The 15196-nt window shown below is 37.5% G+C and overlaps 1 protein-coding gene across 5 annotated transcripts; it reads left to right on the top strand.

The window, feature by feature from the left end:
• The first annotated feature begins 451 nt into the window (after positions 1 to 451).
• LOC105788780 (uncharacterized) lies at positions 452 to 10400 on the top strand. 5 transcript variants are annotated; one of them, XM_052627519.1, is made up of 13 exons: positions 452 to 621; positions 754 to 910; positions 1673 to 1790; positions 2527 to 2623; positions 3651 to 3757; positions 4413 to 4535; positions 4676 to 4829; positions 5863 to 5923; positions 5997 to 6379; positions 7097 to 8729; positions 8837 to 9238; positions 9701 to 9765; positions 10079 to 10400. In XM_052627519.1, exons 2-11 carry the CDS (start codon positions 783 to 785, stop codon positions 9081 to 9083), a joined length of 3051 nt encoding a protein of 1016 aa, XP_052483479.1. In that variant the 5' UTR covers positions 452 to 621; positions 754 to 782; the 3' UTR covers positions 9084 to 9238; positions 9701 to 9765; positions 10079 to 10400. The 5 variants fall into 5 exon arrangements, with proteins under 5 accessions (XP_052483479.1, XP_052483480.1, XP_052483477.1 ...); XM_052627520.1 differs by having other exon boundaries at positions 9686 to 9765; XM_052627517.1 differs by lacking the exon at positions 9701 to 9765.
• Positions 10401 to 15196: the final 4796 nt, after the last annotated feature.

The raw sequence follows: 15196 nt of genomic DNA, 5'->3' as shown, positions 1-15196 counted from the left end.
TATTATGAATATTAACTACAATACATAATTTGAGTTACATATTACAGTAATACATATTGGGGCAAAATACCAAAAAAGCCCTATTTTTTAAAAATTTACCGAAATGGGCCCGGTATTTTATTATTTACCAGAATGGGTCATTTTCCCCGAAATCGCATCCACGTCAGCGCGATGTGTCAGCAAATCGAGTCCTCGTAGGAGCGATTTGTGTCCACGTAAGCAAAGCGCTCTGACGTGGACGCGATTTGCTGACACGTCCCCTGACATCGCGCTGACGTGGATACGATTTCGGAAAAAATGACCCATTCCAGTAAATAATAAAATACCGAACCCATTTAAGTAAATTTTTAAAAAAATAGGGTTTTTTTGGTATTTTGCCCTAAAAATGGCCTTTATCGGTGAAATGCTTATTTAATTTGACTATTTATTTTTCCAACTTCCAGTTTTGGACATTTACACGCAAAGGGGCCACAGTAGTAGCAGCAAATTCCAACATTTTTGCATTTCTGAATTTTCAATTGTTTAGATTTTAGATCTCCTTTTACCGCGAATTATCAAAACCCTAGCTGGATCCGCCATCGCCACCGTGACCACAGCTCCCTTTTATTCTCTCTCTTTCAGGTTCGATCCACGCTAATGCTCATTTTGTCCTGCGAAATTTATTTTGCTAACCATTTAGGCATTTACCATTACGCTAGCTTGATTGATTTATCTATGCCATTACGCTAGCTTGATTGATTTATCTATGTGCAGAGGGGGAGGTGATCGAGTGATCTATAAAAATGCAACACATTCCGTCTACGGTCGAGGAACAGTTGTTTTTGAAAGCGATCAAGGAAGAAAGTCCGTGGGAGAATTTGCCTAAACGGCTTCAAGCCAATCTTAATTCTAAAGAAGAATGGCACAGAAAGTTAGTTTGGATTCTGATGCTCACTTTTTGTTTTATTTTATTTAATTTTTTAAAACTGCAGTTTTTAGGATCATTTGGTTTTTAACTTTGAAGAAGTTCATTGTCTTGTTTTAGAGGACGGTTTAGGATCAATTTGACAAACAGAGCAGATTTTAACGGTTACTTTGAAGAGGAAATACTTATTTTATGCTTAATATATGGATATGCTTAAATGGGTTAAGTAACGGGGGCTTCTGTGAAATAGTTCAGTGAAGCTAAGTAGAAATTTGAGCAGGCATTGCTCTTCTATATACATTGCAAGAAAAACATAATTGCAACTCGCGCAGATTAGAACTTGTGCATCTATGGTTTGGTTAATTGCTTTTATAGATCTTCCGAGCATAAAGGTGTTACCATGTTAGTAAAGAACTTGTTTTGTAATATTCATCTGTAATTTGGATGCTTTCTGGTATTTCTTTAAATAAAATTAAATTGGTTTGGGATGCTGACATGAAGTACCTCTACAGAATCTTAATACATTGCTGTTTTCTCAGTTTTCACTTGCTATTTTGCAAATATCACTTCATTTTCTTTGTTAAGCTTGCACGTAATGGTTTTTGGTCAGTTCTAAAAAACATTTTTAGTTTTAGCCCCAGGTTGAGCTGAAGTGCATTCTTATTTATCCTGATTAGTCTTTAAATGCTCATTTATTTATGTGCTTTTGGGATTAGTTTTCTATTGCTGGATCATACCCAATTTTTTTCTTTTCATAACTCCATTTAGGATCATTGAGCATTGTATCAAGAAAAGGCTCCAATGGAACACTTCTTTTGCTCGCAAAGTATGTAAAGAAGGCGAATATTATGAGGACATGATGCGTTACTTGCGAAGGAATCTAGCGGTTCGTGCTAAAGAATGTTTTTCAAACTTTTTTATTTCACTTTGTATGATTTATTCGTTATGTTTTTGGAATTTTTTTTCATATGGTCAGTTATTCTTGTTTCTCAATGATAAAGGAATACGTTTTTCAACTCTTGGTTTCAATCTCGAATAAAATTACCCTTTTGAAGTAGAAGCAAAACTATCTGATGTGGTTTAGGGGAGAAAACTGCAGTAAATAAATGAAACAAATAGGAAATAAGATGGAACTCTAGAAAACTTAGGGTTATAGAAAACCTCAGTTTTTTCTATTAATTCGAAGAAAATAATAAGAATAATAATATGGCTGCAAATATTTTACAGCCTATTTATACTAAAACTCTAACAATCCTATTAACCTTCTAGCAGACTATTTAAACACTAAGAGTCCTATCCTAATCACATAGAGTCTTAACCCATTCACATAGCTCATTAAATATTTAATATAATACAAATATAAGTAAATAATTAAACTAATTTAGATGCTCCTGCATCACAATCGTAGCAAGAAACTGCCTTTTAGTGCATTAGAGCAATACTAGCTACATTTCTTGTCATGCCGAATGGGTTTCATTGCTTGACTGCTTGAATACGTAATAAAAACTATTTCCCTAAATTGCAGTTTGTACAAGATGTTGCATGACTCTGTGGTTCAGAATTTCCCCCTGATACATTTCTAGTGGTTCTTTGCGGCTCACTTTTTGAATTTCTAATTGTAGTTATTCCCTTACCACCTTGCGGAGTATGTTTGCCGTGTCATGAGGGTCTCTCCTTTCCGATATTACTGTGATATGATATTTGAGGTTATGAAAAATGGTAATTGCTCCCTCCTTTTTGGTTTTCTCCCACAACCTCCTTTTTATGTGGTGTATCATTGATAATGGACAAAAAAAAGTTTGGTTTTCAAAGATTTCATTTCATAATAAGCTTATCATGAAATTATTGAATCCCATTATTGAAGTGATAATTCCTAAATTCCTATATTCTTATAGTTTATGTAAGGATGGGTCTATTTTTATTGGCATAGAAGTTTATTATGTGCAAAAAGACTGATCTCTAGGGTGCTAAGGGGGCAAGAGACAAGATGATGCAACTGTAAAACTATCCTATATTGTTGTGTAATTGAGCTTTATTTACTAGGTGACTGGAAATTTATAGATAGCGTCAACTGTTTAGTACAGATTTCTTGGGTGGTTGAAAGTTGAAACTTAAAGCCATGCACTGATTACTGATGAAACAGTAGCAACTTAAAATCTGGACATGAATTAATTGCTGGACAAAACGCTACTCATGATGAAACGATTGCTTGAAGAATTGATCAGCTAGAGATGATTTAAATAAATTACATATGTAGTTGTCTCTTCTCTTCTCTTTGCCTCCAATTTTTATCCTTGTAGAAAGTAGCACCTAATTAAGAATGATAGTGGCTATTCATTTGACCACATGTTTTTGACAGCTCTTGAAAGATTCCTTGTAATCTCAAAGAAGAAAAATATTAATATATGGCAGTTTGCAGTGTTGATTTATGCAATCTGTCTATAGGTTTCTTTTTAAATTAAATTATATATTTAAATTCGTGTCTAATATGTCAACCTTGATTTTTAGTGTATCGATTTACTATTTATAATATGTTTGATTTGTTCTTTTTGAAGTTTTATTTGATTGGTTGACCAATCCTATAGTATTGAGTGTTTACATTTTGTTTTGTATACAAATATGTGTGCATTTGGGCCAATTTTGTGCAGCATTGACCTTTCAGCAATGGTTACTACTTTATGGATCGATGTTTGCTTCATATTTAGATAGGTACTGACCATCGGCAGGCATTTCTTATTGTTGACAGAGCAACCTTATGACAGTATACCAAATTTCAGTGCTGCTGATGCCTTGAGACTTACTGGAATAGGAAGAAATGAATTTATTGATATCATGAACAAATGCCGGTCTAAGGTACTTGATCAGATTTTTTTTCTTACAAATTAATGTGTTTAACAGTGTTCCAGTGAGCACCATTGTGATTGTTTCTGCTTTTCCTTGCTCCTTTATCATATGCATGCATAAGTGATCCAAGTCAAATTGCATGCACGGATACAATGATTAATTCTCATCATAAAGCTTTGATAATTGGCAGTTGTAACATGAGTCATTCTTTATTCTTCTTTTTGTAGGCAGATTTGCAAATAAATTTTTTTGGGCTGCATTGTTTCATTAACTTTGTGTTTAAAGCAAAACTAGATTAGAGAATAGAACTTGAACCTCTTTCATTACTCTTTACTTGAAAGCAACTGAGGCAATAATAACATTATCTTAAGCAGTAAACTGCTGCCTGATTAAGTAAAAAATAGAGTTGTTCTGCAAACTGTTCAAGCTCCAATAATTCCCCTGTATATTTGGTTGTAGTTACGTTTGATTAACTTTTCATTATTTTGGTCAAGTTGAGAGAAACCATTCTAATAGAAAAAATAATTTAAGTTGCTTATGTTTACCTTGTAAACTCTTGATGGTACCATTTCCTCCACATTATGCAAACTGATCATACTTATAAATCCAGTATAGTACCTTTGTTATCATCTTACCTATTGTTTACTTCTCTGGAGCTATCCAGAAAATTATGTGGAAGCTCAACAAGTCGATTGCAAAAGAGTTGTTACCTACCCAACCTGTGGACTTCCAAATTGAACCTTGGTGGGGAATTTGTCTTGTTAACTTTACTCTAGAAGAGTTTAAGGTAAGGTTTCTGACGACCCTTTGTCTTATTATCTAAAGAGTGTCATTAGATTAGCTCGATATTGTACCCTGTTCAGATGCTTCTACTTGTCTTTTTCTTGGTATAATTTGCATCCTCACAGTTCTTTGTTTCTTGTATAGAAACTTTCAGAAGAAGAAATGGCAACAATAGATAAAATCTGCAAAGAAGAAGCTAATGCATTTATCCTGTTTGATCCTGACATTGTAAAAGGTCTTTATCGACGGGGGTTGGTCTATTTTGATGTTCCTGTCTATCCAGATGACCGGTTTAAAGGTTAGCTTTTTGCTTTAAGACTTTCTTATAAACTAGAAACTCTAAATTCATTGATCTTTACCTCTTCACTAAACTAATCAAAATTTCCCCGTGCTTTCTGCTGCAACCAGTAAAAATAGATTTACTCTTCTGCTAATTTCTCAAAGTTTATCATTTATGCATGAGCATTAGTAACATACATGAGTATTTTCCTTTTGAATTAATATTCTCTGAAGCATGGAGTAGGTGACTGACCATTGAAGTTGGCTTTTCTTTTACAATCACAAACTATTTACATCAATTGTGAGACTCTTCTTCCTGTCCCCAAAAAAAAAAAAAAAATCTTCTCTTCTTTGAAACTGCACTTGGTTCAGGAAGATATACTTAGTGCCATTACTCCTTGTCTTTATAATTTAGGATTGCTCTGACAAGTCCGTTTATCACCTTTTTCCCCAACAGTTTTCATTTGATGTTAAAATCTCTTCGTGTTTGTTTGGGCCAGAAGAACTGAAGTATACTCAGTACTCTGCCTTATTTTATTGATTGACCTTATCGAAAAGGAATATCCTACCTAACTTTCAGGTTAAATTCTACTCCCCCCCCCCCCCCCCCAAAAAAAAATTGCACAAGCAGAGCAGTCCTCATGTGCTTGTTCCCCCTTCTTCCTTAATCCTTACCATGGCAAGTATTTTTGAGATAATAAAGAAATTCTATTGGAATAGAAAGAAGGAAGAAGAAGAAAGAGACACCCTTGGCAAACCCTAACCACTTGAAAATTCATTTCCATATGTACTTCCATTCTGAGTCAATAGATAGATTATTTGACACATACTATTGCAGGATTAGCGGTGTTCATTTTTAATCTCTTTTTCTTTAAGATGCTCTGTCTAGTTAGTTGTTTACATAGCAAGCTCTCTAGTGTTTATTTTTTATGGATCTTCCTGTCGCTTAAATGTGTTCTGAATTTGGTGATTGAATGATAAGGTACTTGACCACCTCTGTTTGAGTCCTTTTTGGGTTTGTAAATCAAGTTATTAATACTATTTTAATTCAGTTTCTAAGCTAGAAGGATTCATTTCAAACAAGGAGCAGTCCTATGAGGATCCTATTGAGGAGTAAGTTATATTTTCAATGTCCGTTATTAGCAGTGTAACTTGGAATTTTAATGCTAGTAACTGCACTCGTCAGGTTGCTCTATGCAGTTTTTGTTGTATCAAGTGAGAATGCTACTGTTGCTGAACTGGCATCAACCTTACAAGCGGATCTTAGTCAACTGCAGGCTGCTGCATCTTTTGTTTGTCGCTTGGGATGGGCTACAAAAGTAATTGATCCTTCGTCTGTGCTTCAAGAAAATACAAGCGTACCTCCCCATGGTGTCAGCCTTGCAGATGAAGAAGAAACTTCTCACCGTAGTTCAACCTCTGCAAATGTGTCCACCGATGGTGAGGCTGCTCAACAAGGAGATGTTTGGGGGACAGAAAACCACGGGCCTCGTTCTAGCGATACTAGGGTTGCTTTTGTTGTTGATGCTAATATAACATCTTATCTTATGATGGGCTCTGTTTCACCAGGTTAGTTTCTTTTTCTCTTTACTCTTTTGAATGTCTAGTTTATATGTCCCAGTCCCAGATATAATTTTTCTATTGGACATCCTAACCATAAATGCAGACTAAGAATGTTCTAAATAAACTCAATTTTCTAACCTTTATTGAAGGATTATTGTATTTATTTATTTTTTGTTTTAAACGGCCCATCATCTATCTAGAGTAGAGAAGGTGCTCCAAGATAGGCCAAAAGAAACTAACTGTTATTCCATAGTGGTAGCATTAGGGGGAAGGAACTAGACATACTCCAGTGATTCTAGTTTGCACTGAAAATAAAACAGCCCAACATCTAGAGTAGAGAAGGTAATCCAAGGTAGGGCGGGAGGCACTAACTGTTAATCCATGGCTTGGCATTAAGGGGGATGAATTGACATATTCCAGTAATTCTAGTTTGCCTGTGATGATGTTTATTGAAGCTAGTTTTCCTTTTTTAAATAACCCAACATCTATTTAGAGTAGAGAAGGTGCTCCAAGCTAGGCCAAGAGGAACTAACTGTTATTCCATGGTGATGGCATTAGGGGGGAGGAATGGACACATCCCTGTTATTCTAGTTTTTATGTGATGATGATTAGACAAGTTACAGTATTTGTCTTTTATGTTTTTTAGTCATTCTAGATTGAATATGCTTACTGTTTCCTCTTCTTTGACGTAATTTGTATGCCCTCTTACTGGGTTTTTTGCAGGATTGAAATCTCACGCTGTGACGCTATATGAAGCTGGGAAATTAGGCCATGCTAGCATCGCGGATCTTTGCAAAGACTTGAGCACATTGGAGGGAGCAAAATTTGAGGGGGAGTTGCAGGAATTTGCTAACCATGCATTTAGTCTTCGTTGTGTCCTGGAGTGTCTACTATCAGGTGGTGTTGCCACTGATAATAGATTTGTGAAAATGGCTGATAGAATGGGAGTGTCAGCTTCAGGTTATGATGAGTCTACCATGATAGTCGACACTTCACTGATGGATGTATCAGATCAATCTGCTGCTAATGAAACTGAAGTAAACATTAACGGTACCGATAATTTAGAATCATCACAGGAAGATTCTGTTCTGGATGACTCTGTTGTACCTGAAACTGCTGGTGATGACAGATCTGTTACCATATCAGAAGATGGCAAGCCCTCGAGTGAGGTTTCCAAGTCAGATCAGAATGTCCAGAATGATGAGAAAATGATACGGATGGAAGTGACTGACATGGGAAAAGGAACTTTCAGGAAGAAAAAGAAATACAGATTGGATATCCTCCGCTGTGAAAGTTTGGCTGCTTTGCCAAAGGCAACCTTAGATCGGTTATTTCTTCGTGACTATGATATTATTGTGTCTATGATTCCTCTTCCACATTCATCTGTTCTTCCTGGACGAACAGGTCCTATTCATTTTGGTCCTCCCTCTCACTCATCTATGACACCATGGATGAAATTGGTGCTATATTCAACGGTGGCCAGTGGACCCGTATCAGTTGTTCTGATGAAAGGACAATGTCTACGCTTGTTGCCTGCACCATTAGCTGGTTGTGAGAAAGCCCTTGTATGGTCTTGGGATGATTCAACAATTGGAGGCTTAGGTGGAAAGTTTGAAGGAAATTTAGTTAAGGGAAGCGTACTTTTACACTGTTTGAATTCTCTTCTCAAATATTCTGCTGTTATAGTGCAGCCCTTCAGCAGATATGATCTTGATGGTTCTGGAAAAGTTGTTACACTTGACATACCCTTGCCCCTTAAGAATTCTGATGGTTCAGTTGCTCATGTGAGGGATGAGCTAGGACTATGTGTGGCGGAACGTTCAAAATTAAATGATCTATTAACTAATTTGGCTGACCAGATACAGTTCTGGACAGTCGGTTACATTCGAGTGCTAAGACTATTTAAAGAAAGAGATATGGATCATTTTGGTCCGGATAAAGAGATATATGAATGGGTTCCATTGACTGTTGAATTTGGGATGCCACTTTTCAACCCTAAGTTATGCAAGAGTATATGTGAAAGGATTGTCTCGTCTGAGTTACTTCAATCAGACTCACTTACTGAGCATCATGATTCAATGCAAAGCATACGTAGAATGTTGCGTGAGGTTTGTGCAGAGTATCAGGCAACAGGTCTTGCGGCAAAACTTTTGTACCAAAAGGAGCAGCAAAAGGATCATCCGAAGGACACAAAACAATCAAAGAAACTCATGAACTATGCTAGTGGGAAGTGGAACCCACTGCTAGATCCTTCTTCTCCCATTTCTGGAATGTCTAGTGAGCGTCAAAGATTAAAACTTGCCAGTCGCCAGCGTTGTCGGACTGAAGTTTTGAGCTTTGATGGTAGCATTCTTAGGTCTGCCAAATCAGTCTACTTGCCTTTTTTTTCTGTTGTAATATTTTATTCTCATTTTAGTTTTTGGTTGTGCATTCTTTATTCATATTGTTAAATGATATTTGCAGAGCATATGCCCTAGCCCCTGCATATGAAGTTGCCACAAGACCTGTTGAAGATTCCACCTCAGCAACCACAACAAAAGTTGATTCTGATGAAACTGACAGCAACGAAGTTATCCTTCCTGGCGTGAACCTTATTTTTGATGGTGCTGAGTTGCATCCCTTTGATATAGCTGCTTGCCTGCAGGCTCGCCAGCCAATTTCCTTAATCGCAGAGGCAGCTGCAGCCTCCTCATCTTTTGCAGTTAAATAGGTCTTATGAATATGAGAAGTGTGGATTGAATATCTTGTCGGTATATTGACAAATGGAAGTTATTTTGTCCTTCATACTGCATTATTCTGGTTATCGCTTCATCTGCGTCATCTTTGATATCATTCTATGGATCTGAGCTGGCAGTTCAATCGAAGGTAATATCATGGTCTTTTTCCCCTTGATAACATCATACATATTTGTTTCATTGCTTTCATATGTTTCTAGTTATATTTTCAATTATCTGGTACAATATTAGCAGCCCCTTAGCTGTCTGAGGACTGCTATTGGTTTGGTGTAGAATACGAAGCAGCTAATTGAGGGTTAACTCGTTACCTTGTAGTATCTACGGGGCTTCATTATAATAGTTTATATATTTAGGGTTTATTTGGTATTTTAAATTTATATCAGGGTTTAGGATCTTAGTTTTTATGTCTTGTTTTGAGTTCAATTCTTTTAGGATGAGCAATGACTTGAATGGAATCTTACATAAATCAATTAACTCTTTCTACCGTGATAGGGAATATAATATTTTAGCGCTGTTGCTATTGTCAACTATTTGATGCTTAGATTTCAAATTTAAAACTGTGCCCCATCTGCTTCAGTTGATGTTATTGTAGGGCAGGGTAGTGTTATAAAGCCAATGAGGCCCTGGCTTAGTAGCAATGAAGAGGCCTTCCCAAACGTGAGATTCCAAGTTCAAATTACAATTCAAATTTATTCTGGTGAATTAATTGTTGAGTTAATTATTCAATTTAGTGCTTAAATCATATATTCTAATAGTTGTAACTTAAAAAAAACCCACCCTTAAAGAGTGGCTCTTCGAAGGTAAAGGAACCCTAGGTATGAAGTTTAGGTATATTTCCATTATACAAGTTTTCCCCATTTCCTTGACTATGAATCCTGGTGGCAGTTCGTAGCTGTTGCTGCCCTACATCAATGAAATAAGATCCAACAAGTGCCTGATTATTATTTTATGTTTACTGGCATAAATGCAGATACTATATCTACATTGCTTGAAGGCTGCTTCCAGATTGCTTTTGCTTTTTTATTTTTTTTGGGGGGGGGGGGGGGGTTAAGTGCATGTATTGTGAAAGAAAAGAGAATGCTTGTTTGTGATATGTGAGTTGATTACTTAAATGTAAACCCCTTTTTTATTGTTGCTTATTGGGTGCAGTAAGAGATAGAAACTATATTTTACATGATATACTTTACTTATATAAATATAGGAATACAATATAAGTTTGTTTTCTGTATTGAGAATTGTAAACAGTTTCAGTTTTGTGTCAGTTAATACATTTCAATATTTTTATTTCAAAATTTCTCTTGCTTCGAACTATATATATCTCACGCTGAATCTTTCTTTTCTTTTTAATTTTTTCTCTGTTTTAGATGTGTGAATATTTTCTTTTAAAAGGGAAAATGCATTTTCTTCTTTCTTTCCTTCTTTTTTTTATGCTTTGGTTTTTTATGGTTTAAGTTTTGTGTTGCGAATTTCCAGAAGAAAATTTAAGAAGAGAAGAGAGAAATTTCAGAAGGGAACAAGAAGAAGAATAGTGAATTCTCCAATTTCGTAACTGTCTCATCGTCCTTGTTCTCCACCTACTAAATGAGAGAATAACAACCCTTAACAGCCTGGCAACGGTTACTTAAAATGGTGCGTTTTGTGCGAACAAACTAAACCAGAATGTGCCGTTTCATTAAACGATTCCAACCCATCCCTTAACGTAGCGTTTCGTTATTACAATTAAAACAAAAATTAAATTGAATAATGAGCATAACAGCCATGCAAAACCATGCAACCCACGTAAGTAACAGGAGCAAAAACGATCCATAACAAGTATCCCCCCTCGGAAGAAGATCCTTGTCCTCAAGGACCAAAGTGCGGATAACGGCGGAGAAGATCATTCCAATCCTCCCAGCTCGAATCTTTGTGAAAAGTGTCTACCCATGCCACAAGAACTTCAGTAGCAACAACATTACCCCTTTTGATCATCCGTCGATCCAAAATTCAAGCTGGTTCCTTGAGGAGGGAACCATCAGCATGAGTGATTGGAAGAAGGGACGAGGTCACCGCAGTTCCAACATGTTTCTTGAGTTGGGAGACGTGGAAGGTAGAATGAATTCGAGCAGTGACAGGTAAGGTTAACTTGTAAGCAACAGTGCCAACATGAGCTTCCATTGGAAATGGTCCAAAATAGGGAGGACTCAGCTTCTAATTCTTAAAACGTTTTAACGAGTGCTGGCGATAGGGCTACAGTTTCACATATACCAAGTAACCAACAGCAAATTCATGGTCGGAACGTTTCTGATCAGCAATCTATTTCATTTGATCTTGTGTGCGCTTTAAATGAAAATGAAGGAGCTCATGAATACCCTCTCTGTTCAAAAGGCATTTATCCACCGCAGCAACTCGAGAGACCCCGACAAGATAAGGTAGATGGATGGGTAGCTCCTATCCAAAGAAAGCCTCATACGGAGTCATATGTATGGCAATCTGATAGGTGGTATTATACCACAATTCAGCCAAGGGAAGCCAAGTAGCCCACTCAGAGGGTTTCTCACCAAACATACAGTGCAAATAGCCCTCCAAATATTTGTTTAGAGCCTCAGCCTGCCCATCGGTTTGTGGGTGATAGGCTGTAGAAAGACACAATTGAGTACCCAAATGTTTGAACAGTTCCTGCCAGAAGTTACTTAGGAAGACCTTGTCACGATCGAAAACGATCGACTTAGGAGGCCCATGAAGCTTGTAAATGTGCTGCAAAAACTCAAAGGCGATAGAAGCGGCAATAAAGGGATGACTTAATGCAATGAAGTAACCATATTTGATCAAGCGATCCACCACCACAAATATAGTAGTCTTCCCCTTGGAAAGTGGTAACTGTTGGAAATTGGCCAACCATGCTGCTGTTACATGTTTTGGTTGAAGTGCATGCAGCTTGATGACATGTCAGAAGACATATACTCTTTATAATGAGAAGGTTTTCTCTTTAGTTTCTTTGTTGATTAAACTAGTTGAAAATGAACAAGTTGATGACAACTTGATGCATTAGGTGTTGAATGACTAGTTTAGGTGGCTTGTTTATGTATACAAGCAATGTTTATCAAATTACTAGGTACTTAGTGGTAGTAGGTAGTATTTGGTGATGTATTTGACTATAAATATGTTGTTTTTCTAGTTGAATGAATGAGCTGAATGAGCTATCAGCCATAGCTCCCTTGCTGCACATTTTTGAACAAGTAAAAATATTTTTTGCATCTTGCTTCATTGTTCTGTGCTTTGTGTTTTCTTCCTTTGCTCCTTCTCATCCTCAACAAATGGTATCATGAGCCCAAGTCTTTGAAGGCTTGTTTTTGCTTCCACTGCCTATTAAAAAGAAAGAAGTTGTCAAAGCACAAGCAAGTCATTAAGGACTGCTTGTAGGGAAGACAGCATCGGCTCAAACTTATGAGACCCACACCTGTTGAAGACAATATGCAAAGATGTGAGTCTGTCAAAGGTGTAAGCTCAGCAACATGTGGAAGCTCAATGCGTGTTGTATAGTTGCAAGCCTGTTAAAGACAGTAAGCAAAGTGTGAGCCTGTCGAATTGCAAGCCAAAATGGCAGAATGAAGGCAAGCAAACTATACTCACATACTGTCTGTGCAAGAAGTAACAGGATTGTAGTGAACAAAGGAACAAGGCAAGATGTGTTTGAAGGCAAGTTGCCAACCAAGGCTGTGAAGGAGGAGAAGACTCCATTTAATGAACAAATCTTTGGCACAAAAGATTGGGATAGTCAAGCGTGTAAATCAGATTTGGTTGAGAATGAAGCCAAGGTTGAAAATGAATTGCTTGAGCAGAGTCAGCTTGAAACAAAGCATCTAAGGACTGCCAAGTTCAAAAACATGATGAATGACTCGTATTTGCAGCATGGAGTCCAAGGAAGAGTGTTGGAAATTGGCCAACCATGCTGCTGTTACATGTTTTGGTTGAAGTGCATGCAGCTTGATGACATGCTGCAGCACGTATACTTGCTGTAATAGCAAGGTTTTCTCTTTATTTTCTTTGTTGATTAAACTAGTTGAAAATGAACAAGTTGATGACAACTTGATGCATTAGGTGTTGAATGACTAGTTTAGGTGGCTTGTTTATGTATACAAGCAATGTTTATCAAATTACTAGGCTACTTAGTGGTAGTAGGTAGTATTTGGTGATGTATTTGACTATAAATATGTTGTTTTTCTAGTTGAATGAATAAGCTGAATGAGCTATCAGCCATAGCTCCCTTGCTGCACATTTGTGAGCAAGTAAAAATATTTTTTGCATCTTGCTTCATTGTTCTGTGCTTTCTATTTTCTTCCTTTGCTCCTTCTCATCCCCAACAATAACCCCTCTACAAAGTCCAAACTAATATCAGCCCAGGCTTTCTCAGGTATCGGTAATGGTCGTAACAACCCAGGGTAAGCTGAATTGTCCTCCTTGTAAGTTTGACAAACCCCACATTCACGGGTCCATCGGCGTACATCCTTGGAAAGACTTCTCCAATACACAATATTAGACAAGCGATGACAAGTGGCCTGCACCCCCGAGTGGCCTCCAATGGTGCCCCCATGGAAAAGGTCAAATAATGTCTTGCGAAGAGTGGGATTACTACCCACAACAAGATATCCTTTCCGGTGAAGGAGTGCACCATCCCAGGTATAGTGAGGATGGGAGTGAGATCGTTGGGCGAGATCTTGACAAAATTGTTGTACTCGAGAGTCCTGAGAATAAGACTCCAAAATTTGAGCCCATATATCGAACTAGGTAAGGTGAGTCTGACCAGTACACTGAAACAGCAAAGCTTCCTGCATATGGGGTCTGTGAGACAAGGCATCCGCGACAGTATTATGGACCCCCTTTCTATAGGCAATCGAAAAATCATAGCCTAGCATTTTAGTGACCCACTTTCGCTGATAGGGAGTAATGGCTTGTTGGTCAGTGAGAAATTTGAGGCTTTGATGATCGGTTTTAATCAAAAAATGGTGACCCACAATATCGGGATGCCATTTCTTAACGACCATAATCACAGCCATCATTTTCTTATCGTATATGGACAAAACCTGTTGTTTGACACCAATGACCTTACTGAATAAAGCTACAGGTCGACCGTCTTGTTGCAAAACAGCACCCACCCCTTGTCTACAGGCATCGGTTTCCATACAAAATTCTTTTGTAAAATCAGGAAGGACCAACACCAGTTCCTGACAAATAGCTTACTTAAGTTGTTGGAAGGCTGAATGAGCAGCATATGTCCACTACCAAGGAACCCCTTTCTTAAGAAGACGTGTAAGAGAAGCAATCATAATGCCATAACCCTTGATAAAACGTTGATAATAGCTAGATAGGCCAAGGAAGCCACGCAGATCTCGTACAGACTGAGGAACAAGCCACGTGAGTCCCAAAACTACACTTGAACTGCTTAGCAAATAGTTGATGATCTCGCAACAGTTGAAGAACGTCCCTTAGATGCCTCAAATGGTCCTCCCAATCCTTAGAATACACAAGTATGTCATCAAAGAAAATGAGCACAAATTTCCTAAGGAACGGCTTAAAAACCTGGTTCATCAAAACTTGGAAACTAGGAGCATTGGTCAAGCCAAAAGGCATGACCAAAAATTCATAGTGTCCTTTATGGGTTCGGAAGGCAGTTTTAGAAATGTCCTGCTCCCACATCCGAACTTGATAATATCCAGATCATAGATTTAGTTTAAAGAAAAAATGTGCCCCCCAACTCGTCCAAAAGCTCTTCAATCACTAGAATGGGAAAACTATATTTAATGGTGAGCTGGTTAAGTTGCTTTCATCTTTTTTCTTGACCATAACAATAAGAGAAGCAAAAGGGCTATTGTTGTCCCGAATCACTCCCACCTGTAACATTTCTTGAACTAATTTCTCAATTTTAATTTTTTGGATAGCAGGATATCAATAAGGTTTCACCCTCACAACCATGCTCTTATCCTGCAAGGGAATACGACGATCATGTGGCCGCTGCGAAGGAAGACCAATAGGAGCTTGAAATACGTCATCAAATTGCAACAACAAACTTTGTAAATCAGGTTGATCAATGCGAGCTACCAATCACATAGTC

Source organism: Gossypium raimondii, chromosome 2 (genome assembly GCF_025698545.1).
Source record: "Gossypium raimondii isolate GPD5lz chromosome 2, ASM2569854v1, whole genome shotgun sequence".
Taxonomy (NCBI): Eukaryota; Viridiplantae; Streptophyta; class Magnoliopsida; order Malvales; family Malvaceae; genus Gossypium; species Gossypium raimondii.
This window is presented reverse-complemented; position numbering and strand designations above follow the sequence as displayed.

Coding starts and splice junctions, on each gene's coding strand:
- LOC105788780 (XM_052627517.1), top strand. CDS start 783: ATGCAACACATTCCGTCTACGGTCGAGGAACAGTTGTTTTTGAAAGCG. Junction 911..1,672: donor AAAGAAGAATGGCACAGAAA/GTTAGTTTGGAT, acceptor AACTCCATTTAG/GATCATTGAGCATTGTATCA. Junction 3,758..4,412: donor TGAACAAATGCCGGTCTAAG/GTACTTGATCAG, acceptor GGAGCTATCCAG/AAAATTATGTGGAAGCTCAA.